The sequence below is a fragment of the Vulpes vulpes genome, chromosome 12, assembly GCF_048418805.1.
Source record: "Vulpes vulpes isolate BD-2025 chromosome 12, VulVul3, whole genome shotgun sequence".
Classification (NCBI taxonomy): domain Eukaryota; kingdom Metazoa; phylum Chordata; class Mammalia; order Carnivora; family Canidae; genus Vulpes; species Vulpes vulpes.
This window is the reverse complement of record NC_132791.1, coordinates 68,844,610-68,871,525: the sequence shown is the minus strand read 5'-3', so window position 1 is coordinate 68,871,525 and position 26,916 is coordinate 68,844,610. Positions and strand designations below refer to the sequence as shown.

The window sequence follows — 26,916 nt, the reverse complement described above, 5'->3', positions numbered from 1 at the left end:
GGGGATGTCGGCTTGCTTATTCTCTTATTTCTTCTAACTTTTGAATGAGATCTCATGGTCATCCTCACAGTTTTGTGGAGTTTCCTGATTGAGAGTTTTCCTGTACTTCTTAGGAGAGGAGCGGCTCTAGGATGCCTTTTCTTAGTTCCACTGCCTTAAAGCTCCGTTTTCATTTTGACAAAGAATTGACAGGACATTGCTACCCACCTTCCTTCCCAACATTGACTTGGACTCTCTCTTCTCTTTGTGCTATTGTACCTGTCCCGTCAAGCTGAAATCCTAATTCTAGCTGTTTCTCCTCAGTGCTGCTAGGTTTTGTCTCATTAGTTCTGAGACCTACACAGCACCAGGTCCAAACTGCTTTAGTACATTTGTCAGACTTCATTACACTGCTGAGACACCACCCTGGCTGAGAAGCAGGGGACTGTCAGAATACAGATGCTGAAACTATGCTGGCCAGCCATTTGTCCTTCCTTCCTTGTGTTTTTAAGTTCACAGGGACAACTGTCATCTAGTTTTGTAGAAAAGGGTCTGGGGTTAACCTGGTTACTCTGTATTCTTAGGGGAAGGTTCAGAAGGGACCCTCCTGTGGTCATGGTCCCCAAGCTTAACCCTTGTGAAATCTCTATTACAGAAAAAGAGATTTTAATAATGATCATTTTATGATGGTTATGACAAATTATAGTGAGGAAGTTACTGTATTTCAGGTACTAACTATGCCAAGTGCTTTATATGCATTATGTCATTTAATCCTTGAATAACCCTTAGGCGTTCATCCCCTCCTCACCCCAATTTTATGGATAGGAAAGTTAGGTTCCAAGATCACGCTGCTAAATTTGCACATCTGGGACTTAAACCCAAATCATAAGACTCCAGAGCACCTCCTTACTAAGCTGACTCTCAAACAGTATCAGGTCCAACCATTTCCAAACTACGGGCCACTGTGAACTGAAATTAAAGAATATTTGAAGATCTGATAAAAATGTATACACGTTACAGGTCAAATCTAAAAACACCATTGTGTGGTATGACCTGATTAATCAATCTTGTTTTCATGCAGATGCTCAAAACAAAGCTTCTCCTACTAACTTCTGAAAAAAACCACAAAGAGGGTGAGGGCAGAACACAGAGCTATTTGAGGTTCTGGACTTCTATTTCCTTGCTCATTATAAACCAATGCTAAAGAATAAATATGTGAAATATTACTTATAATTCAGTTTATTAATAAATATTGTTTTTGTAAATAACTATTTAGAAATAGGAATCCTTTCTCTGCAGTTCACTGGCTGATGTGTTCTGGTCAGCATGCCACTATGGACGGTGAACACCCACTGGGCCACAAGACTGCATAAAAAGGCCCCTCACATGTGTACCATTTAGAAATTCTATCATACTTATTGTAAATTTAGAAATTTACAATCTTTTGCTATTAAAGTATACAAGCAGTTAGGAAATATTTAAGTTTTGTGAAATACTTTTAAACTTAGAATTCTCTCCCATTTACAAATAGTTACTATTATTACTTTATAACTGCTAGTGGCAATTCAGAAAAACAATCTGGGTTTTTTATAATAGCTCTACTGCCATTCCATAAATGTTATTTTAACTCCCCATGTCTAGGAAGTTACTTAGTTTGAGATAGGGATGTCTTAATTTGTCGGGACTTAAATAGAAGCAACTGAAATAACTTGCTGAAAGATAACATCTGCTGTTAAGCTTATATTTTCCCCACAATCAGAAAAGGGATTTTATTTCTAATTAAAAAAATAATAAAGTTGACTTTGGCAAGATGAGTTTTAAAACTAAGGATGCCAACAACAAATGAATCATTTCTCCAAGCACATACCAGATTTCCCTTTGGAAGGACCATTATTTAAGGGCATTCTCCCCTCCAATTTAGGAAAGAAATTAAAATTTAAATAATCCCTAAACAGTAATACTAATAATTTAGTTTTTATACTGATAGTTGTAGAATAATTCAACATCAATTATCACCAAAACTTGAACTTAAACTCAGCTCCTTTAGTGAAGAGATTTTCTTATCCATTTCAGTCTTTGAACATCATTCAACAGTGATGGATGTGATTTATTGATAAATTGTTACTAATGAAGATGAGTTTTTACACTATTTCCTTTACAATTAGCTAGTTCACAGAATGAAGAAAACAAAAAAACAAAAGCGACACTCCAATCATTAACGCCTGAACAGAACATTTCCCTTCCACTTACCTGAAAATATAAAAATATAAATGACCATGTATGGAGCTGTACCATTAAATTTACTTAGTGGTTCTGTTTTTTTACTGAGATTTTTACTTATTTATTTTGAAAAAATTAGAAAATTGTCATTTTGAAATCAGAACCACTAACATATTGAAGGCAACAAACTAAAAAAAAAAAAAAATCCAAATGGCTAAAAGTAACTTATAAAAGTACAATTTACAATATCACATATTTCAGAAAAATAAACAAAACCACTAAATGTCTTTCCTTCTAACTATTTTCTCTCCAGAAAGAAAAAGCAACTAATGAAATTAAAATCAAACATAACTGTTATTCATCCCAGTGACATCTAAATGACCCACACAGCACAAAACTTTCTCATTCACAATCACATAAATTATTTTTCCCTCCCTATGTAATTTTCCCAATTACATAATAGTCTTCTTAAATCAATGTCCCTTTAGAAAATTACTGTATTAGTTAAATCTATTCATCCTTGCTATGAAGTTAATTTCATTTATAGAGGCCACATAAGTTTAACTGGCACACTTAAGACAAAAGTCATTCTTTATTACAGAATCATCTTTTCAAAGAAGAATCCTAGATACTTAATTCATTAAAGCAATTTTCTACCATCAGTTGTCAAGCTTTTTAAATGACCATTAAGTGTTCACCTGAAGATTATCAATGCTATGTGAACTGTAAACTTATTTTGAAGATTTGTGTCCATTTTACAGTATGATACAATTTGTATTGAAGATTTTTTTTAAAAAAGATAACCTACATACATATAGTTAATTTGCCGCAAAGAACTTCTTAGAAATACAGTATAAACATTTAAGAACCACAACAGAGTCCACTGTGGTTCAAACTTCAACAAAGATTTTCTTGAAACCCAGTACAAAGGTTACTGGCTCAAGACCATATACCAAAGTGACATCGGCACAAGATTTGATTGTGAGACTCTACTTCTTAAAAAAAATAAAATAAAAAAAAGAGAGCACACTTGGTTATACATGGCTTTTAACCTTGAGCTACAGTTATGCTACAAATCCCCCCACCCTCCCAAACTAAATGAAGTCAGTCATGTGGAGATGTGCACATTCTCTGGGCACTGTTTAGAGTCCTTGATTTTCCAGCTCTGATGGAGATCTCGAAGGCGTTCAGAAGTCCGTGTGCTTACATTCAGGGCAGGATGAACTTTACAAATTCCACTTTCCTCCATTAGTGACAGGCCACAGATCCCAAAGTATGCATGCAAAGCATCTGAAAATGAGGTATTTGGTTTTTTTTTTTAAATCATAATAGGCATTCTTATTTGTACATGCTGCAAAGTATTGTAGCTACATATCTATTAGTCCATCACATTAAAATTAAATTTAGAAAAATGTTAGTTTTTGAAACGTGCTCTCAAGTTCTCAAAACACCAATTAAAAAAAAAAGATGATCAAAATCAGATATTTTGTCAAAGAAAATATCATTAACAAAGGAAAATAGTTCTCAAAGAGGTGACACTCTCAACATCCTTTATGGTTAAAAAAATAGAGTAGTAGTAATATAAGACTTCTCGCTAAGTTTTCCTTTTGCTTATAAGTTTCCCTTTGCTTTTAGCTCTGTATAGTAAAAGGAAAAAATTTCCTTAAAAATGAAAATAGACCTTTGACTCTAAGTAGCAATACCTTTCCCCTCTAAGTTTTACCTCTGACATTTCCATAACCAAAGTATCTTCATACTGTGTTCAGTGAAAGAGGTCTAAACAGAATACTCTGTTGTGGAATGCTGCACCATATTTAGTTTTCCTATTTAGGGGAATGTCAGTCATCCAAAAAATGTCTGACCTGACAGTAAAAACAAACTTACATTCCCTGTGGTTATAAATACCATAATCTTTCTTCTATACTGGCTTCACTACTGTTTCCCATCTTTCAAAGGGCAGTGACCCTCTTGCATTCAAGCAGCCACAGAAATCACATGGCTGTTCCTCCTGGACAGCCTTATACAGACTCTGAAGAGCTCAGAGCTCTGCAGTTATGGGCATACTACAAAAAACAGATTTTGTAGTCATCAAGCATTTTTCCTATTTTTGTACTGGCCATCATTTAAGGCAAGAGCTACTGAAGTTCAGACACCTTACCAACTCAAACTTTGTCAGAAGAATTAAAGAAAAAGTTTTACTTACGTGAGTATCATTTACTTTTCAAAACAGGAGTGATGAGAGAGTTGTGCCTACTCAAGATTATTTGTGAGGCCCATGTCACTCCCCTTTCATGTCTTCTCAGAGAATGCTTAGGTTTCTTTTAGCTCACTTTTCTCTCATTTTCAGACCACAAAAAAATTTGATTTCCCCTATACTATGAAAGTTTCCTTCTAGTTATTCTAAAATTACAAAAGGCACAAAACGACATTATGTTTTACTGTCTAGAAATGAGGAAACATTTCTAGGAAAAAATACAACTGAAAGAGAAATAAAATCGATCCAGAATAACATAAAATAGGATCATCTACTTTCTACATAATGTAAAAATAAACATTTTTTTTGCGAAGATTTTTGTAAAAGCCAATGAATCAAGATTTGTTTCAAATCTCAGTTTTTTTTTATTTTAATCTTCCTTATCCGTAGGTGTATTCAAGCATATTAGATGCTAAAATATCTAGTTTCCTCATAATGAAAGTTCATTCTTTTAAGTTTTTCTTCTATAAATGTATATAAAATTGCTTTGCATCAATTCTGTTACTAAATTTACTAGAACCAAGAATAAGCTAATTTTAAAGACTCTTAAAAAAATGATTTTCCTAGACTCTGTTAAACAGGTCTTTCCACATATATTCAATTTACTAGACACAGACTTTCTATGCTCTGTGGTGTATAAGTTCAGAAGACATTTTACCATATCTGTAAAAAGTTCTATATTCAAGCATTTACACGAATATTAACAACTGACTGCTAGAAAAAAGCTTCAAGAATTAAAAAAAAAACACACACCTATTGTGGGGCGTCTGGGTGGCTCAGTTGGTTAAACATCCAACTCTTGGTTCTAGCTCAGGTCATGATTTTACTGGTTGTAAGATTAAGCCCCTTGTGGGCTCTGTGCTCAGTGGGGAGTATGCTTGAAGATTCTCTCCCTCTGCCCCTTACCCCACTCATGCTCATTCACTAAGATAAATAAATAAATCTTAAAAACAAAATCTATTGTAAATACTCAAAAAGTATTTCAAGTATGTTTATGCCATACATGCTAAGATACTGTCATTTCTCTATTACCATTTGGTAAAATAGTACAAGCCCTGATGAAAACCAATGGCATCAAGACAATTCTCACTTTTCTTGAGGTACTGTTCTAACATTTATAGCTATGGTTACAGATACCAAATTTAAAAATATTATTTTGCTTTAGAAATTAGAACATAAAAAAAAACATAAAGAACTCATATAGCTCAACAGAAAAAAAAATGAGCAAAGGATCCAAATAGCTATTTCTCCAAAGAATATACACAAAAGGGCAACCAATGCATGAGGAGATGCTGGATCATCATTAACTATGAGGGAAATGCAAATTAAAACCACAGTAAGATACCATGTCACTCTTATTAGAATGGTCATCACCAAAGGGACAGGAGATAACAAACACTGATGTGTTTATGGATAAAGTGAACCCTTGTGTACTGCTGGTTGGAATGTAAATTGGTATAGTCCCTATAGAAAAAAGTACAGAGAAGACTCAAAAAATTAAAAATAGAACTACCACATGATCCAGTAATATCCTCAGAGGAAACGAAAACACTAACATGTTATCTACTCCCCCATGTTCAGAGCAGAATTATTTACATTAGCCAAGACATAGAAACAACCTAAGTATCCATCAACAGATAAATGGATAAAGAATTGTGGTATACAGGTGCCTGGGTGGCTCAGTCAGGCGTCTGCCTTTGGCTTGGATCATGATCCTGCAGTCCTGAGGTTGAGCCTTGTGTGGGGCTCCCAGCTCAAATGTGAGCCTGCTTCTCCCTCTCCCTTTGCCTCTCCTTCCTGCTTGTGCTCCTCTCTCTAACAAATACAATCTTAAAAAAAAAAAAAAAAAAAAGACTTTGTGGTATATACATACACAATGGAATAGGATTCAGCCATAAAAATGAAGAAATCCTATTATTTGCAACAACATGGATGGACCTTAAAGGTGTGATGCTAAGTGAAATGAAGTCAGAGAAAGACAAATATCCCACTTATGTGGAATCTAAAAAACAAAAACAAAAAAACGAAACTCACAGAAGAAAAGGGATAGGACCTATGCTTACCAGAGGTGGAGGTTGGGGGGAGGAGGCATTGGAAGAAGGGTGTCAAATGGTACAAACTTCCACTAATAAATAAGAACTGAGGTGTCATGCAGAACATGAGGACCACAGCTCACACTGCACTATGATATATAGGAATGTTAGGATAGTTCATCCTACGAGCTCTCATCACAAAAATAAATTGTTTGCCCTTCACTATTTTGTTTCTTCTGAATCTCTAATAAGAGATCAGAAGATCTCTTATCTTCTATAAGAAGATGGGTGCTAGCTGAGCCTATTGTGGTAGTCATTTCACAACAGATGTAAGTCAAACCATTATGCTGTATGCCTTACACAGTGGCCTACACAGTGATGTATGCCAATGATTTCTCAATAAAAATGGAAAAAAATATTCTTTTGCTGTAGAAATTAAAAGCACTGTACCTTTCCTAAAAAGAAGCATATCCTGCATGAAAATATAGGTAAGTATGGATGTGAGGAAATATTTCTGTTCACTTCAGGTAAAATAATCTGATTTCATGAGCCCCATATTTATTATTTTCATTCAAATATATATATATTATGACTGTAGCAGTTCTATGATAGATGTGATGAGGTTCTAAACTAATAGTAAAAACCATGATTCTATTTCAGTGCTGTAAAAACAATCATTCCTTGTATCTACGTTCATGTAGTAAAGCTAATATTTTGTCAACTTGCTTATCAAAAATGTCAGTGTTCTGAATTTTTTTTTTAATAAATTAATTTTTATTGGTGTTCAATTTACCAACATACAGAAAAACACCCAGTGCTCATCCCGTCAAGTGTCCCCCTCAGTGCCTGTCACCCATTCCCCCCTACCCCCCGCCCTCCTCCCCTTCCACCACCCCTAGTTCGTTTCCCAGAGTTAGGAGTCTTTATGTTCTGTCTCCCTTCCTGAGAAGAAATGTTCTGAATTATTTATAACGAACTTTCAAATTGATTTTTTGGGAAGCTGTAAATAAAGCCCTTTTGCTACAGGTGAAAACATCAGGGAGAAGGACAGGTAGCTTGGAGAAAGATGCTAGAGGTGGAGGAGCCTTATTTCAGGAGGGCCTTGTGTGCTATGGGGAAGAACCACCTCAGGGTGCTTAGAGACTCTCAATGATAAGAGATTTACGAGAAGAGTTTAGAGAAGTTCTCAGCCTTTTTTGCATCAGAGATCCCTGTGAGAGTCTAAGGAAAGCTTTGGCCTCTCTCCTCTCATTCAAGCATGTACACACATGTGGGTGAAGGCGTACATGCATGCGTACACACACATGGTGTCAATGTGAGGGGGACCAAACTATAGAGGCAGTAAGATTAATAGTCCAACAGTTGCAGAATCGTAGACCTGAACTTGGTCCTTCTGCCACTCAAGTTCTGAGTCAGGATGGAGAATGAAGACTAGCTCAGCTGGCAGCCTAGGTCTAAGGAGCCTGTGGACAGCATCGATGTAGTTACTGAGCAGGCTGTTTTATATCAGGGTATACAGCTTGGAATAAAGTATGTCTAGGTTTGGGAAATGGCAGAATTATCCACATTTTTTGGAGAAATGTCATTATTGACCCTTGAACAATGCAGTGGTTATAATCATTGACCTCCTGTGCATTTGAAAATTCACAAAGAAATTCTGACTCCTCCAAAGGTTAATTAACAGCCTATTGTTCACAGGAAAGCCTACTGGTAACATCAACAGTCAATTAACACTTACTATGTTCTATATATTATACAATGTATTCTTCCAATAAAGTTAGCTAAAAAAAGAAAATGCTACAAAGAAAACTGTAAAAATAAATTTAAAAATTTTAAAATTATAAAGAGAAATACATTCACAGTACAGCATAATACTTATAGAAAAAAATCCATTTCTAAGTGGACAGGCACAGTTCAAATACAAGAATCTTTTGTTCTTTACTTTTTTGCTATTCCTGAGTTTGGAAAACACTGTCTGAATCGATTTGGCTCTTGAGATTTAGACAGTGAATGATACGGAGTTCAGATAGCAAAGTATTCTTCTAAAAAAATAACTTGAATCTGCTGAAATTCAGAGAAGGGTGTGTACAGTGAGGGACAGCTATCTTCAGAATTAAAGATGTTTGATTTAATGGCTTCTGAACAGAGTAAGAACAGATTCCCTTATGGACTTAGTGATTTATTCTACTTAGTTCTAGTGACAGCTAATAATCCTTAAGATTCTGGATGGGCCAAATGATTCTTTATTTGGACAGGGCCCATTCAGGCCATCTGCCTTATTACCTCAAATGAAATAAAACATTAGTAAATGAAATATTTGGGAAAAAAGGCATACTATAGCAATACATCTTGATAATCCAACCCTTCCGTCACAACCCTCAACATGCTAAATTCCCCTAAACTTAAACAATTTAAATTTAAATAATATGTTTTTAAAAAGGTAAACTGTAGTAGCTAAATTTTCTATATTATGCCCTTTCTAACAAAGATGACTGAAGGTCTACTCAAGAAATAAACAAAAAGTAAAGTTGTTGTAGATTCATATAAAAAATAAATTACCTGGATGACTATCTGGCCACTTGGCAAATCCCCCTACAAGGCGATCTTGAGTTGATAAGATGTAATTTCTATTTTTCTCAAAGTTAGTGTACTGAAAAATTTTCAGAAGCTGAAATGACAGGACATATATAAATTTACTAACATCAAGCTTTCATATTGACCTTTGGCTCAATTTTCAGATATACATCAATTAAATATGATTTTCTTTAGCTAAGGCTCTCAAAGCAAGCCTCTCGGGGACCTGAGCACTTAGAATCAGTCACCCACATTATTGTCATTTTTATCATCTGATCACAACTACTCTCCTTTTCTTGATCTACTCACTATTTCCTTCTTTGAAGCCATGCCTAAACAAATCTCTTTGCATCACATTTGGCTAGGTTCAAAACACAACTCTACCAATCTGTTCTACTTAACCAGTCATTTTGAAAAGGAGAATTTATCTACATATATTTTAATTCTTAAGACAGGCTTTTGAGATATTAGTTATAAACCGGTAGTAACTTGAACCAAAAATATTTCAAAAAAGAGAAACAAAAATTATTAACCAGATGCTAGAGACAGTTTTACTTGAGAACAGTAAAAAATTGTAGCTCTTTAAAAACCAGGAAAGGTAATAGGTGAGATAAATATAACTTTAGCGTAAAAAACTATGTAGCTTTAAGACTTAGAACATATATTTACTCTGTCTCTCAAGATCCCATTAAATAGACAAAAATAAAGGATAAATTAAACTATGAAAAGGGGTGTGGAGCAGTAGACGAGAGAGTTTAAAAAATTCCTGTAAGACACAAGGTATATTAATAAATCAGAAAGAGCCATAGAAGATATAAGTGATTAAAGCAGTGTTATTTCTCAAAAAGAAAAAGCCTGAATGAATTATGATACAAATAAGAAACAAACTTATTCATTTTAATTTAGTCCATACAATAAAAGGAAAGAGACTCTTTAGAATCCATCAGCTAGAAATATTTTCCAGCCAGTGGCCTATGGGTTATTAACTAAGAAGAAACTATAATCTTAACACTGTACTTGGTTTAGCAATAAACAATATTTATATGATCGTACTAAGTGTTGATTCTTGGGTTTTAAATTTTAGAATCAACCCACAGGGAAAGTATAAAATATGTGCATATTGTTACTAAATAAAATAGAAATGTTACTTAACTTGGTATTATAAAAGTAAAGAAAATATGACAGAATTAGAAAGTGGAAGGGGAAGAGAAAAGGTTCAGGACCAAAAAATACAGAATGAGTAACAATCTACTTGAAAAAAGGGAGGCTAAATCTTCATTCTTCATAGTTAGGAATCAAAAATAACGTCTAAAGAGAACTCAAGAAATCCATTAAGCTGGGACGCCTGGCTGTTGATCATGCACTCATGCCCTATGTTGGGTGTAGAACTTACTTAAAAATAAATAAATATTTATAAAAACCAAAAAAATCAGTTAAACTTATGGTGATATCCATAAGAATTAAGAAATTTTAAAATGTTTAAAAGTTGTTGCTTTCAGAAAGTTGTCCATCAAAAAGACTCAAGAACCTACTCAAAGGGCTTTGACTTGCTAAAAATGGCATCAAAAAGAATAATGTAACAGATTAAAATGTGTTAACCTCAATGGCCACTAAAATGATTCTGTATGATGAGATTTTTATACAACAGCAACAAACTATCCAAAAAGAAATTAAGAAAACAATTCCATTTATAATGGCATAAAAATAATTAAATATTTAGGAATAAATCTGATCAAGGATAGGAGAGATTTGTAAGCTGAAAACTATAAAATAGAGCTGAAAGAAATTAAAAATCTAAATAAATGGAAAGACATCCCATGCTCCATGTGGGAGAGCATAATTCGCAAATTATATACATTGATAAGGGATTAATATTCAGAACACTAAAAGAACTCCCTACAACCTTACAACAAAAAAACCCGATTAAAAAGTGGGTGAAAGTGGGGCATCCGGGTAGCTCAGTGGTTGAGTGTCTGTCTGCCTTTGGCTCAGGTAGTGACCCCGGGGTCTGGGACCAAGTCCCGCATCAGGTTCCCCACAGGGAGCCTGCTTCTTCTCCCTTTGCTTGTGTCTCTGCCTCACTCTGTGTCTCTCATGAATAAATAAATAAAATCTTTAAAAAAAGTGAGTGAAAGGCCTGAATAGACATTTTTCCAAAGATAGACAAATGGCCAATAAGAATATGAAAAGATGCTCAATATCACTAATCATTAGGGAGATGCAAACCAAAACCACGAGTATAGCACTTCACACCCACTGGGATGGCTATTATAAAAACCAAAACCAAACAGGAAAATCAAATGTTGCTGAGGGTATAAAGAAACTGGAACCCTCATACACTGCTAGTAGGGATGTAAGATGGTGCACATCTGCACTGTATGGCAGTACCTCAAAAAGTTAAACGTAGAACTACCATATGATCCAGCAATTACACTCCTAGGTAAATATCCAAAAGAAATGAAAGCATAAACCCAGTTATTTGTACACCAATGTTCAGAGTCGCCTTATTCACAACAGCTAAAACATGGAAATAACTAAAGTGTCCATCAACAGATATGTGGATAAATAAAATCTGGTAACAACATATTACTCAGCCATAAAAAGGGATGGAATTCTGCTATGTGTTGTAACATGGATGGACCTTGAGAGTGTTATGAGAAGCTAATAAGTAAGCCAGATGCAGAAGGACACACCATGTGGTTCCACTTACATGATGCACCAAGAACAGGCAAATTCATAAAAACAGCAGAATAGAGATTACCAGGGACTAGAGGGAGTGGAGAATGGTCATGAAGACAGAGTTCAAACTGAGGAAAATCAAAGTTTTGGGGAAAGACAGTGGTGAGGGTTACACAACATTGTAAATGTAATTAATGCCACCCCAATTATACTCTCAGAAATAGTTAAACTGATATGTAGTACATTATGTATATTTTGTCACCATAAAAAAAAAAAAGCTGATGGGGAACTTTATACGGGATAAATCAGGTTTGACAACTCTGGAGCCTTTTGATCAAAAGGAGACAACCAGAGATTATGTGCCTCTTGATGTGATGCAAAAAGAAATATACATAATTTCTGGCCAAAATATTATCAAGGAATTATGGCTGGCTTTGCAGATGTGGTAATGACACTACAGTTCTGTTTCTTAGAAAGTTCTTTTTGGTTAAGAATCATACTGAAAAATTTCCAGGTAATATAAAAAATGGTATCTGGGATCTGCCCTAAAATAATACAGTGAGGGGGACGGAAGGGAGTTGGAATATGGATAACACTGGCTGGCTTTGGGATGAAAGCTGATGAGTCTAGCTGTGGACATACAGGGGTTTGTTATACTATTCTACTTTAGAATATGTTTGAAATTTCCCATAATTAAAAAAAAATTGAAGTGGTACACTTGAAGAATGGTACTGGAAGTGAGGAGAGAGAGGGAGATATACTGTCTTCATTTTAAATCATTCTGTTTTCAGAATTTAAGAGAAAAAATTAGGATATTATATAAAAGATGAACACAGACTTTTGTCAGATTGCCAAATATCACAATTAGGTGATACATTTTGAAAGTGAAAAGGCAATTTTAAGATAGAGCAAACTTGTAGGAATTTAGTGGCTAGTAACCTCATGAAATTAGGTATGTCAAAAGGTAAGAGATGGGAAAAAATGTGCAAACATCAATCAGTAAATTATATAGAAGGGTTAGGCAAATCAATGAAAAATTAAAAACCATGAATCTTTTTCAAAGGAAAAACCCATAGTTTGTCTTATAAGATTAGTAACTTCCCATAAAGCTTTTGCTGGTATCATGTTCAGACAGATCCTTACTATAGATAAACTACCAGCCATTTTAGTAACAAGATTTTTACAACCTTATACTTTGTATGCTATCCTTTCTTATCTAAGTTCTCAGCCACTTAAGTTTTATAAGAATGAAAATTTTCAAGTAGCACAACAGATTACTGAATTAGCTTTGCCGGGGCATCAGAAAATCTTAGCAGTCTAAATTTAACAGTATTTAATGAACATTACAAAGATCAAACCTTTTGAAGCACAGTTTGTATCAACATAGAGTTTAGGTTTCTCAATTTTACTTTTTCTCTTACCTTTAGAGTTGCTCCTACCCAAAAAGAGTAACAGGTATCTACAGGCTTATTAGGTCTTCCATGATAACCATTTTGTTGCCTCATTATACACCACCTCTTTATCCGGTTCAATTCTTTTTCTGAAAAAACTTCTTCTAGTTTATCCATCAGACACAGTGATGCGATGCCACAGAAAGTCGATCCTCCTATTAATCAAAACCACACAATACTTCAAACTTCAAATCAGATGCCTAGGAAAATAGTATAAAATGGCTGGAGAAAAAAAAAAACAATGGTTATATAATTCTGGAAATCAGTAAAATAAATTGTGAAGATGACTAATTATACGTTTAAAATAATCACAAAACACTGAAGTCTTCAATATTAATTTGATGAAACAAGATAATTTAAAGCCGTAAAAAATATTTTACTTATGAAAAGATGACTCTAGAGGCTAAGGAACATGTTCAAAATTACATGGTTTACTGGAGGAGCTGACACTTGAACCAAGGATGACTTCTTCCTGTCCAGGACTCTGTTGCCCAAGTCTGATTCCATTCCCTTCAAGACCACATGCACAGTGCTCGTCAACTGTGGTTCTATCTGCCCCAGAGCACAAATTTTCACATAGAACACAGACAAGCTAGAAGCGGATATGTACATATGATACCTACTCAGCTTACAAAATGTAAGGATGGAAAGTCAGAGCAAGGGATGAGGGAGAGTGTACTGGGGGCAGAGAGAAGAGCCTGTCAGGAAGGAGATGAGTATTCATTCACTGCGGGAGACTGAATGATGCCCTCCAAAGATTAAGATGTCCAGGTCCTAATCCCTGGAACACATCAATGTTACCTCCCACGGCAAAAGAGACTTGGTGAATGTGATTACAGGTTCTGAGACAGAGAGATTTTTCTGGATTATCTGGGTGGGCCCTAAATGCAACCACAAGTGTCCTCATGAAGGGGACAGAGGGGGATTACAGAAAGAGGAGGCGACGTGACTATGGAAGCAGACTGGAGTGGCTTGGCAACACATCCAGAAGCTGGCAGAGGCAAGGGAACAGATTCTCCCTGGGAGCCTAGAGTAGGAACCAGCCCTGTAAAGTGCAGTACAGACTTCTGTCTTCCAGAATTATAAGAGAATAAACTTGTGTTGTTTTATACCTCTAAGCCCGTGGCAAAATGTTACAGCAGCAACAGGTGACCATGGCATTCAAAGGCAATTCCTTTCCTCAGGAATTGAAAAGTCCACTATTTTTCCACAAAGGAAAAGAAACGACACTTTCCACTGGCAATGTTTACTGTCAAGTCCAAACAATATGAAAACATTTACACTTCCAATTTATTGTGACCTCACCTACTGATTAATTTCAGCTGCAGAAATGGATTGTTTGTAATATGCTTCATTCTACAACTTCTCTTTTCTGTTGTATGTCCTGGATGCAGTCTCTGGCAAAGGAAAAGTGAACATTCCCTCTAGAAAACTCAAGGTAGTCATCACGTTAAAAAGGCCACTATCAGTAAGAACTATTTAATCTTCAGAATTTTTCCCAGTGACTTGGGAGATCTATGTCAGTCATGAGTGAATTAAAACAGAAAAATAAATTTACAATAACTGTTTAGAATAATTTCCTATTAAGCAACTACCAATCTTATTTCCTCTTCAGTGACCCACTGATTTCAATTTCTCTTTCATGACAACCTGGCCATCACTTCAGGTATTATTACATCATTAAACATAAAGTCTTCAACAGATAACATGTACTTATTAACTACTAAAAAATAGGAGTGCCTGGCTGGCTCAGTCGGAAGAGAATGGAACTCCTGATCTCATGTTCGTGAGTTTGAGCCCAATGTTGGGTGTGGAGATTACTTAAATAAATAAAACATTAAAAAAAAAAAAAAAAAACTACCAAAAGATAAAAAGAGCTATTTAATTGTTACTCTCCAAATTACTTGTTAGAATGCTTTAAAGCAAACTGGCACAATTTAAAGTAAAAATACTCTCCACTCTGCCCAAATCACCAGCTTTGCACAATGATAACTTCTGAAGTAAGTCTGAGCTCTAAGTAGCCAAAACACTTACCGCACAGTCTAGGCTTTAATCTAAAATTCATTTACCAACATTTACCTGAGAGTGTCTTATTTTACACAAAATTCTTAAAAACTAGTTCTAAAAACCTAGGCTAACAGTATTTAGTTAGAACAGTATTAGATGCAGATACAAACACTGCAAAACAAGACAGGTAACATTTTAATAACTAAGAAATACCATTAAAAAAAGTAGGCACAGGAACTCATATTCTATTTAGCCTCCAGAGGCCTAAACAAGGTTACATCAATGACTCCTATAAGTTTCAAAACATTTCAAGAATATTACATCATTACAGGCATGCCTGGGTGGCTGAATCAGTTAAGTGTCCAACTCGTGATTTTGGGTCAAGTCATGATCTCAGGGTTGGGAGATGGAGCCCCAGGTCAGACTCCACACTCAGCATGGAGTCTGCTTCTCCTCCTGCTCCTCCCCATCCCCCATCTTATGTACCCCTTCTCTCAAATAAATAAAATCTTAAAAAAAAAAAAGAATATTACATCATTACATTAAAGTACAATATAAAACTGCTTCTTATAATTATCTGAATTCATCAAGAAAGGTTCAGTTGTGTTCATTACATCTTGGGTAACAAAGATATCTTTCCTGAAGGCTATTACAACATGTGATATTAAGGTACATGCAAATACGAGAAAGATGGACATTGCTGAGTTTGTCAACTTAAGTGAGATGCTTCAATCACACAGATGATTCATGTGGGCAGAACACCATAGTCACAAGACGCACAGATGGAAAGGACCAGAGAGGCAGGCTCTCTCTAACAATGGATCTCAGTGCTCCTGGGGGTGGGGTGAAGAAGGTGTTCCTGATTCTAGTCCTGGATACAAAGACTTACTGACATTTTAAGTGTGTAACAGGTATTAGGCTTATTGCTCCCATAAGGTTAAAGCTCACTTTTAAACATTCTCTTGTATTTATTTGCATGTATCAAAATATCTGAAGGAGTCTGTGTGCTCTGAAATACGTAATTTAAGATGGCTAACAACCATACAGCTAAAATAGAAAGCAAAAACTAGGTATATAAATAAAAGTAACTATACCATTTTATATTCAAATACCCCATGGAAAAGGTGAAGTGAGGAAAATTCAAGAAACTGAATGCTTACATGAAATTAGGCCAAAGAGCTGAATATTTCTCTTCTGGATTTTTTTTTTTTTTTAAGATTTTATTTATTTATTCATGAGAGACAGAGAGAGAGAGGCAGAGACACAGGCAGAGGGAGAAGCAGGCTACATGCAGGGAGCCTGATGTGGAACTGGATCCTGGGACTCCAGGATCACGCCCTGAGCCGAAGGCAGATGCTCAACTGCGGAGCCACCCAGGCGTCCCTCTCTTCTGGATTAAGGAGTAGAGATATTTTTGAAGAATCATGCAATCAAATTAGTTTATCTTAAGTATTATTGTTATATCCTGAATCCTGAGAGAAAAAAGAGCTTTAATCCTAGGAAAGCAGATAAATCCAATTCTTTCAAACACAGGAATGCTTTACCCTACAACTGTGCCAGGGCTTAAGAGACTCACTAGGACAAAAAGGAATCCTCCCGTTTGATGATCTCAGCATAGAAGGGTATCATGTGTCTGTTTTGTATACAGGACAAATGGGCTCTCAGCTAAACAGTTGTGCGAGAAGAGCCGATGAACTGTAGCAGAAGGACACAACCCACACTCAGCCTCCTGAGCTTCAGGATGCCGAGTGGGGTAGAGGATAAGCAAATACTTACTGGACAACCGCAATGTATGAAGACAAGTGGAGTTAGATACGAATCAGACATACCAGCTCACAACATAGCAAAGAAGCTCAGGCAAACAGGTAAGTGCCATGAAGATGGCATGAGCCAGGTATTACTCCAAAGGAGGAACTGCTCAAAGCTGCAGCACAAGAGACAATGAAGAGTTTTATGGAGAATGGAACCAGTCACAGGAAGATGGGAAAACTCTCAAGGTTTGGAAAAAGAAAAAGAGGAGAAGCAGATGGAAGCGGAAGCATTTCAGGCAAGGGAAGAATGTTAGCCATGTCCAGAGGTGAAAAGGCATGTGAGAAAATTTGGGAAACACATGTTCTCTGCAGCCTGGAATGCAACACGGAAGGGGTCACTCACACACATGTCTACAAAGCAAGGCTGGAAGTGGACAATAACTAAAATGAGGGACACAAACACGGGCAGAAAAGCACTGCTGAGCATCGACAGGATTTTAAGCAGGCTATGACATATACCCAGTCATATGTGAGCCTAGTATGTAAGTCACAACTCTGAGTAAAATGACAATGGTTATTGTGGTGGTTTGGTACCATGTCAACTTAGCTAAACCAGAAGCGTTTCCCTGGATGGGCTACAGTCCAAGAAATCTGGGTGTGATCTGTAAGGAGGAAGAGGAACAGCAGTCCTTATCTTGCCTGTGGTTCTAGGAGCTAAGAGACAGGGCAGAGGTGCCGGCAGATTCCAACTTGTACTTATTCTCCCACATATGTGGAATGCCACGTCTGTCCTACTTCTTGCCCTGGTGACCCAAGACCCACAGTCAGATGCCGGAGCAAGAGCCCCCACCAGACTTCTCTACCACAGTCCTGCTCTGGCAGCTGGATGTGCCTGGCTTTCCAGATTCTCCTGCAAGGTTTTACTGTCCACCTGTGCAAGGGCTGCAGGATGGCTCCAGTGACTTCTCCTCAATCCACCAACTTCCCCATCAAGCTCTTACTTTTCTGTATTCTTCCACAGTTGTGGACAAGCTTATTCCCATGATAAATCCCTATTCTTTACTATATGTGGTGGTTTTAGGTCTCTGATCAAATGTGAATAATACAAAGATGTCTATTCCCAGAGGGCTGGTGTGAGAATTAAATGAGACTAAATGGTAGCTGGCACAGAGCAGCTGCCTCATCATAAATTCTAGTCCTTTCCACCTGTAGATCAAGGATTATAAGCAGGTGACCTACAGGAGAACACTGGTATAACCGCAAATAAAAAAACAAAACAAAACAGAACATGAGGTCAAACACCCCGAATTCTGGACTTCTGGCTTCTACGGATTGAAAAACCAGTAGACCTGGGAGTAGCTGTTCCACATTCCTCAAGAGCAAATGCAGGCATGGGAAGAAGGAAAGAAGAAAAGAATGGTTTAAAAAATGTGCAGCCTGAGACGCTGAAGTGGTATGGAGGGAGACGTGCTGGGCAGGCAGGTGGGAAGGACACAGAGTTCTGGGAGCCATCAGCACAGGGCTGACTAATAAAAGACGGTCCATCGGTTCACCCCAGTGCACGCCTCATGCTGCAGGTATGGGAGATACAACACTGACTGGAACAGGCAAAGATCTCTGTTCTCCTGTGGGGACAGACAGATAATACACAAATGACAGAATACAGAGCAAAACGAGGGCAGAAAGGGTAGATGGGAAACAGACTGTGTGTGTGTGGGGGGGGGGGGGGGAGGTTTGATGACAGGGTGTGTGTGGGCGGTCAGCAACCTCAAAAATGATCATTGAAAATAATCATTTGAGCCAAGACCTGAGGGATAAGAAACAAAGCCAAGTGTAAGCTAGGGGTGAGGGTGGAGGGTTTTATACACAAGAACAGCAAGTACAAGAGCCTGGAGATTCAGAAAGAGAACTACTCGAAGGAAAGAAGAAAGCTGGGTCTGAGTAAGGGGGTGAGGGGAAGACACCAATATGGTGAAGGAGCCAGAAACAACTTGTAAGGAAGTGGGGCAAGAGGAACCTGATGCTTCCAGAAAGCAGGGAAGAAGCTGAAAGTTTCCGGTGCTTCAGTAAACACAAGGTGAGGAGTGAGAGGGCGACAATGGGTTTGAAATCTTGATCGCTCATGACTTTATAATAGAAACTTCCTAAGCTGCTGAAGGCTTACATAGAAAGTTGAAGAACAAGCCACTTGTTTAGAAGGGTGAATAGTAGATTTGGACTGCTATTGTGAAAAGATTAACAATAGAAAGAAGAGGGGGGAAGACAAAAGACTGGAAGGGGCAGACAAACTGCAGGGTGACTTCTGAGGAAGAGGTGTTGGTCACAGGAGAGGAGGTGGGGTAGGACGGCCATACCAGTGGCCTACAGAGCAGTCTCCTCAGCCTAACTAACCTTACAGAGAACATGATGCCAGATGTGTGTGCGCACACGGTGTACCCTGAGAGGGGATCCTGGTCAGAGGCCACCTCGCCAGGGTCTCCAGACACACAGCTCTACTTCGCTGCCCCAAAGGTGGAGGGTGCGCTGTATCTTAACATACCTGGAACCCATTCACAGGACACCAGCCCTGTGTATTAATGTATGTATTGCGGTACTCTGAGTAGGATGCCCTCCTCTGGAGCTTTAGGTCTCAAACCCATCAAATTTAGAGAGGAAAAGAAGAGAGATAAAAGCTTTCTTCATGAATCACAGTCCATGACTGATGATCTTGATGGGTATAATCCTTCTCAAGTCATACAGACTTAAAATCACTACAAGTGTGACTCAGCAAGATTTTTTTCCCCCGATTGGATCTGTCAGAGAGAATCATGTTTGAGCAGCCCTCTGTTTTAAGTCCCAGCAAATGCAATCCTTTTTTCTTGGGAACAAGAACATCAGTTCCACAGGTCTCCTGTACTGGTAATGTGTCTCTTCAGCCACAGTGCCCATTAACACCCGCTACAATACTGAGCACGAACTCTCTGAATTCTTAGACACCAGATTTCCTCTATGTGCACCTATGAGTACATATCCCTCCTTACCAAGTGGTGATGATGAATGACAGAACTGCTATTGCAGCTTGCCCCAAGCCCAATCTCACACAAATAGAGGTACACACAAGAATTAAGGTGTCCTAACTACAGTATGGCTTCAAAAGAAAAACCAAGACAGTCTTCTACATAGCCCTTAGGGATATATACTCCATAAATATCTGCATTGAAGGAGGGAGTGAAGATGTGTGAGAGGGAGAAGTGACCAGATAGGACAAGGCCTCAGGGGAATTACAAGGATATGGGGTCAAGGAGTATATGTCAAAAATACCTTTTTTAAAAAAATCTTTTTATATGTGTTTTATAGTTTACAAATCACTTTCCTCCTCATCTCTTACAATCCTAGCAACAATTTTAAAATTAAAGGAAGATCCAATTACTTCTAGTCTGTCCATGGGGAAATCCTCAGAGGGACGAAGTGAGGGGCCAAGTCCCAAGCAGGTGTCAGGGCTGAGATCTGTTCTTGCACTCTATCATGCTGCCAGAGGGAGGGATAAACAGGCAAGTACAAAGAGATTGCCATGACAGAAGAAACTTAAGGAGTTCACTCAGAGCCTCCTTGATCTACGCTCTTTCTTTTTAAAAAAGGAACATGGCTGGAGAGCCTGGCTGGCTCAGTCAGTAGAGCATGCAACTCTTGATCTCAGTGTTGTGAGTTTGAGCCTATACTGGTTGTAGAGATTACTTAAAAATAAAATATTAAAACAATAATAAAGGAGCATGGCAGCTTATTAACTCCTACACAGAAATACTCAATTTGAAAAACTTCAGGCTACTGATGTGCCAACAAATTAAGTATATCAACCCACCAATCTGGTTCTGCCCAAAGTGGGGCAAAGAGTAAAAGGAGAAACTGTATTAATGTATGTACTAAAACATATGCAATGCAGCAAAATGTCTTATGGTAATGATTAAGGATTATTAAGAAAGGTACAAAAAACATTTTCATTTCTTCACAAATTCATTGATTTTATATAGTGCAGCTAGTCTTCCAGTATTACGCCAAAAAAGAGAACCTGCTGTTTTCCAGCACTATCTTAAGAAATCACCCTGGGATATTTTCATGCGCTGACACTCAAATAGGTAACTAGAAAATATTATAGGAGTGTGAATATCCTGGTCTAATATTTTCTGACCGATGACTGACCTTGAAGATGTTCAAAGTGGCAAAAAGTGTTAAAAGGGAGATGTAGGAAAGACAACAACCCTGGGTTGAGGCAAACTTCTGGGGTCCTTCGTGTCAAAGACATCATCATGTTATTTAAAAGAACAAAAGAAACTAAACGTTCATTTACTTTAAGATGTCTTACCATGAGATTCAAGTCCAGCTCCCTGTGCCAGCCCATTGTCATAGGACTGAAAAAGAAAAACATTGTTCAGTTTAATAGGGAAATGATAAATAAGTCCTCATTATGATCATTTTTGGTCTCTTGATCCATTTTTGGTTTCTCTCTCATATCTTCTAAAAATCCTTTCCCACAAAAGAGTAGTTTTAGGCATCTTCAAGTACCTGGTCTTGGTTTATTTACCAAGTCAAATGCATACAGTAGGCATATTCTGAGACAGATTGTTCAAAGATGGCACCTATTATATTCAATTTCTACCCAATAAAAAGCCCCAATCCTATTATTTTCCTACTTGCAAGAGCATAAAGTTTAAGGAAAACGTAAAGAGTCTGTACTAATAAAATATTATGAACATGAAATAGGTCTATTTTGAGGCTCGTGGGTAGCTGAGGATAACAATGCCTGCCTAAATTTGGATCTCCCTACGTATTCTACAAAATCAAAACAGAAGAACAATACAACTATATAAAACCGAAATCTCAGGGAAGCTGGAAGCGCACAAGCTTTAAATTACCTGTCTATAGAAAAAGGAACATCAAATCCCAGCATGTTACCTCTCACACTCCTGACACCCTTTTGCAGAGAGCAAGGGAAGTCTGTGGAAAATCATCAGGGAGGGAGAGGATGGGAGCCAACAGTAGGCCTGAGACGGATCTAAAATTAGTGCGGGAAGGAGAAGGTCCACTCTAAGGGTGCAATACAGGCAGTCCTTGTTTTGTACAGTCCTGATACGCACAAATTCCAGGTGCCATACCTTAGTTAAGCAACACAATACGGTTCCAATCCAGAAACCATGGTAAGTTAATTGTGAGCAACTGCACAGAGTACAAACTTGCTGCTAGCACCTCAGTTTACAAATCACTACATACAGATGTGCATCATAATCAGTAACCAGTCCTATCATCTTTTTCAGAATCTGTTAGTAACTGGTCACTGCACATATTATTCAGCTCATGCACAGACAGCAAAACATATGGTTGTGTTGTCTCTTCCTTTGTTTTAGTAACAAACCCACATGACATTCTCTGAAAAGGCAGAACCAAAAGAGCAGACAGACCACCAAAACCCAAAGTGCAATCAAGAAACGAGAAGCAGCACCACTAGAAGTCAAAGTGAGATCAAACACAGAGTAAAGAAAACACAGCTGATCCTGGGCTCCTGTGCTGGTGCTGCTGTCGGAGACCTGACGTGCTATCAGGAGAACTACGTGAAGGCAGAGTACTGCGAGTGAAGACCTGGCTGTGATGGGAGGGATGAAGACGGTCTACAAAAGGGATACTGCCAAAACACTGACAGGAAAGGAATTCTTGGAGATGTTTTCACAACAATGAAAACACAAAGGATAAAGTGTTGGGAAGCTGCTACAAATTTAAGGAGTCTGATCATCTACCAAGGCAGAAAAGATGCTCAAACCCTGTCCTAAGTTACAAAATGAAAATAAGGCAAGCACTGTTCAAACTACTCTTTATATATTTTTTCCACAAAGAAATTACTTTAACTCACTATTTCTAATGTTTTAATATTACAATGTACTAAGTACTGGCTTTACCACTTCAAAATTCTCTGTACACTTATGACTTCCAGTTTGATGTTATGGCAAAAAGTGGCATAGGTCACAGAGCAGTGGTGATCTCCCCCAGATGATTCATATCACTGGGCCTCTTGGCAGCCGGCATGCTCACTGCCACGGTCGGGCCCCACTGTGCAAAGTGAGCGCTGCCTGAACTGCATGAGCTCTTGGAGAACAGAGCACTTGCCTGCAGGGAAGGGACTTCAGAGTGTGCAGTGCTCAGAGGGCATGACTGATGAGTCAAGTTAACAAGGAAGCAGAGACAGGCCCTCTGAAGATCAGGTAATAAAAGACACTCAAAGGAGCAACATTCAGAGACCTGAGAAACAAGAGAACCTCTGTCCTGCCAGAAAATCATCAAACACACAACACTTTCCTCAACATGAAAAAAAGAAACAAAATCAAACCCTACAAATGCTCATTAAAGAAATCAGACTTTGTTGACTAAAAAGAGTACACTCTTAAATAGAAATGTTTGTGAGAAAAAAAACTCACAAAGTGACTAAACAAAGAGACACATCTATATAAAGTAACTCTGAAATGAAAACATAGCAAATGCAATGAAAACATCTCAGCATATGAAAATCTGCTCCCGCCTCCTCAAAGTGGCCATAAAGCAGGAAACTGTCATACAGTACCCCAAACTCAACTGCATATCATCAAGTAAGCACCTGGGAGTATGCAAAGGAAACTAAAAGTTAAAAACAGAAAGGACAAACAGTAGGAGGAAATAAACAGAGTTCAATAACTTCAGCAAAGAAATGGAAGAAAATAAGGAATAATAAGACCAAGGAATAACATTCTCAAAAGAAAAGACAGGAAGTGACATGGATGAAAAGGCAGAAAACAGCCAAAAGATGAAAACTGAGATACAACAGTAAAAAGGGTCAGAGAGAACAGTGACTGATCAAGGACAAGCAAGGAAGAATGAAGATACATACACAAAACTGAAGTGCCTAAAGGATAATAATGAACTGGAACTTGGCATTAGCAAACTATGGGCCGCAGGCTACATGTGCCTGTGGTCTGGTTCAGTATCATCTGGAGTGAAGAACATGATCATGCTCACTCAAAACAAACCAAAAATACACTGAGAAAACATTCTTTACCCACAAGACTGATAAAAAGTAAAGAGAATGATAACACATTCCATTGGCGAGGTGGTGTGGAAACAGGCACTCACCTACACTGGCAGGAATATAAACTGGTTCACCCCTCTGGAAGAGAAAATGGGCAACGTCTAATAAAATTACATATGCATTTCCCTTTTGATCATGCAAGTGCACTACTAAGAATTAACTCTGAAGATCTATCTCCAACAATACATAAATGCGTATGCATATGGTTATTAATTTCAACACTCTGGATTTGGAAAATAAGTGCATAGAATAGTTCAAAAAACTAAGTACATGCACACAATAGAGGACTATGAAACTAGGTACCTTGAGTGTGCTACCTTGTAAGAAGGAAGGAGAAACAAAAATGTGCTTATCTGCTCATCAAGAAGAAATACAGGAAGGACAAACTCAATACTAATGAGACTGGTTCCCTATAGAGTGAATGGGAACAAGGCGGCAAATATGGGAGCCAGGAAAGAGGTGAGACAGAAGGAACAGGAGCTGACAAGTAACACATCTTGGAATACCCCTTTGTGTACAGTTCTGTCTTTCAGAACCAAGTCAATATTTCACATATTAAATACATTTTAAAAAATCAACAAAATTGGGGAAAAACACTAAAATGGAGCCCAAACAAACTTAGCTGTATTTTACACAGATAACATAAACATAGCGAAGGTGAGAGGGAATAAAGGAAGGAACTCAAGTATTTCTTTTTTTTTTTTTTTAAGGTCTAATTTTTAAGTAATCTCTACACCCAATGTGGGGCTTGAACTCAAAACCCTGAGGTCAAGAGGTGCGTCCTCTATAAAGTGAGCCAGTCAGGTGCCCATCAAGTATTTCTTAAATATGGTATTTTGACTATATATCCTCAGGTTCAAAACAAAAAGAGTCAATGTATCCTAGATGATGGGAACCAGGCTCGTCACTGTCCAAGAAGGGGGTTACAAAAAGAAAAGAGGAAGATCAAAAAAACCTGTGGTGAACTGAAATTTGAGGTATCAACAGGACTCATGTTTTTTAATACACATATGGGTAAAGAAATAGAATGGGCAATGTGTGTAAAAGGGGAGGGGGGCAGTCTGTGCATAGATACACACACATACATGATTTCCTAGCTCGGCCTGCTGAGAGAAGGGTTAGAGGCAGTGATATCCCAACACCAGGGAGCACTGCTACTATGCCCAAATCCTCATTTCTACACACCATTCTCCAGTAAGAACTAGAGCTCCTTGCTGAAATGACTGATTCCAGGAAAGTAGAAGATGAACCTGGAATATCTTGTACCAGAATGCAAAGAGCTGCTCAAAGAATGAAGGGAGTGAGACAAAAAGACACAAGCATCTGTGTGAAGGGGCTTGCACTGGCTAAATGTGGGACAATGTGACCATCAAAATAAGTAAGGACAGTAACAGGCAATAGCCCACACCAGATAAAACAAGAGTCTAGAGTTCAAACTGATATAGATTGATGGATGGATGGATGGATGGATGGATGGATGAATAGATGATAGAGAGATGTAAAGTGAAAGTTTTTTCTAAAAGCAGAATTTCAACTGAAAATTACAGAGGAAATGATAGAACTGGAAAATCATCAATGGAATACTGACACTGGTAGACAATAGTTTAATGAGGGACAAGTTATTTAACAGTCTCCAAAACCTTGCCAGAAGATGCTGAATAATTACAAGCAGAATAATGCTAACTTTACAGAGAAGAATATGGCATACACCACCTTAACTGGTGATCAAAAGTTACCAACACTGCTAGCAGGGCAAATCAATACGCTGTATTTCCAAATACAACACACGGAGAACATGGTGTTACTTCTGTGGCAGTAACGCCAAAACACACATTACCCATCCTTCTATTTCATATAAATCTCCATTCCCTCTAAAGCTCCTTTAAGGGCCTGTTCTTTCTGCTATCGCAGAATCTACCAAATCTGATCCGTACTCAAACGTTCGGTTAAAAAAATTTCATTACACTAGGAACTTATTTTTCATTTTGAAATACTGACTAGTAAAAGTTGAATTAACAACCTAAAACAGTCTAATCTACATAACTTCTATAAAACAAAACCTCATATTTGGGAAGTAATAAACCTGGGAAGCAACATTTGAACAAGGATCACTCTGGCTGAGACTAAGCTCTCATTATTGCCAATGAAAAGATGAAATTGTATCATGAAAAAAGTAACACTTCTATTTGATATAAGCCTTAAAATAAACCTTAGATTTAAAAAAAAAAAAAAAAAAAGCACATGCAAAAGTATTAACAAAAAGACCTGAAAATCTTTTGTTAGCTCAATCTTGTTATATTTGGTTCTTGCTAATCCAATGACTTATGGAACTCCCACCTCACACCAAATACAGAAATAGTTTCATCAAAGAAACCATAATTTTCCATTACACTTAGCCAGGGCTCTTCACTGACCCCTGGTAGCAAAGGCTATCAAACAGGTGCCTTTGAGGTTTTACTTCTTTTTTGACCAATCTCTTTCTAATAAAGACATTTGTTTCCTTAGGCACAAATTACATTTAAATTTTAATGGCCAATGAATCAATCTGTCCTTTACAATTATTTCTATATTCTGATTACACAACGTATCCAAAAAGCAATCTTACTGCCCTTATTTCCAGATTCTGGTGGAAGAGCGACTGAGACATGCATTGTACTGCAATCTCCATATAGTAACAATAATAACCTAAAACAGTCAATTTACCAACATAACTCACCATACTTCTTCTAATATAATTGATGGCTTTTTTCATATCCATGCCAGACCAGTTGTTGAGCATATAGCAAATACAGGAGGCACAGTATACAAATCGCATGTCATTTTCACTGCCTTCAGGGACTGCACAGAAGCTGAAAGTAATAACAGTATTATTTACGGTAACACC

At 37.5% G+C, this 26,916-nt stretch overlaps 1 protein-coding gene across 4 annotated transcripts in view; it reads right to left on the bottom strand.

Moving 5' to 3' along the window:
- Positions 1-2,065: 2,065 nt before the first annotated feature.
- Positions 2,066-26,916, bottom strand: part of PGGT1B (protein geranylgeranyltransferase type I subunit beta) — a 51,588-nt gene continuing 26,737 nt past the window's right edge. For all 4 annotated transcript variants that reach the window (XM_026015364.2, XM_072728785.1, XM_072728784.1 and 1 more), the window contains 5 exons: positions 26,749-26,881; positions 21,288-21,333; positions 13,161-13,345; positions 9,046-9,154; positions 2,066-3,489 (listed from right to left, as the gene is read on the bottom strand). In XM_026015364.2, the coding sequence (XP_025871149.1) occupies positions 3,308-3,489; positions 9,046-9,154; positions 13,161-13,345; positions 21,288-21,333; positions 26,749-26,881 (655 nt within the window). In that variant the 3' untranslated portion in view covers positions 2,066-3,307. The remainder of the gene's footprint in view (positions 3,490-9,045; positions 9,155-13,160; positions 13,346-21,287; positions 21,334-26,748; positions 26,882-26,916) is intronic.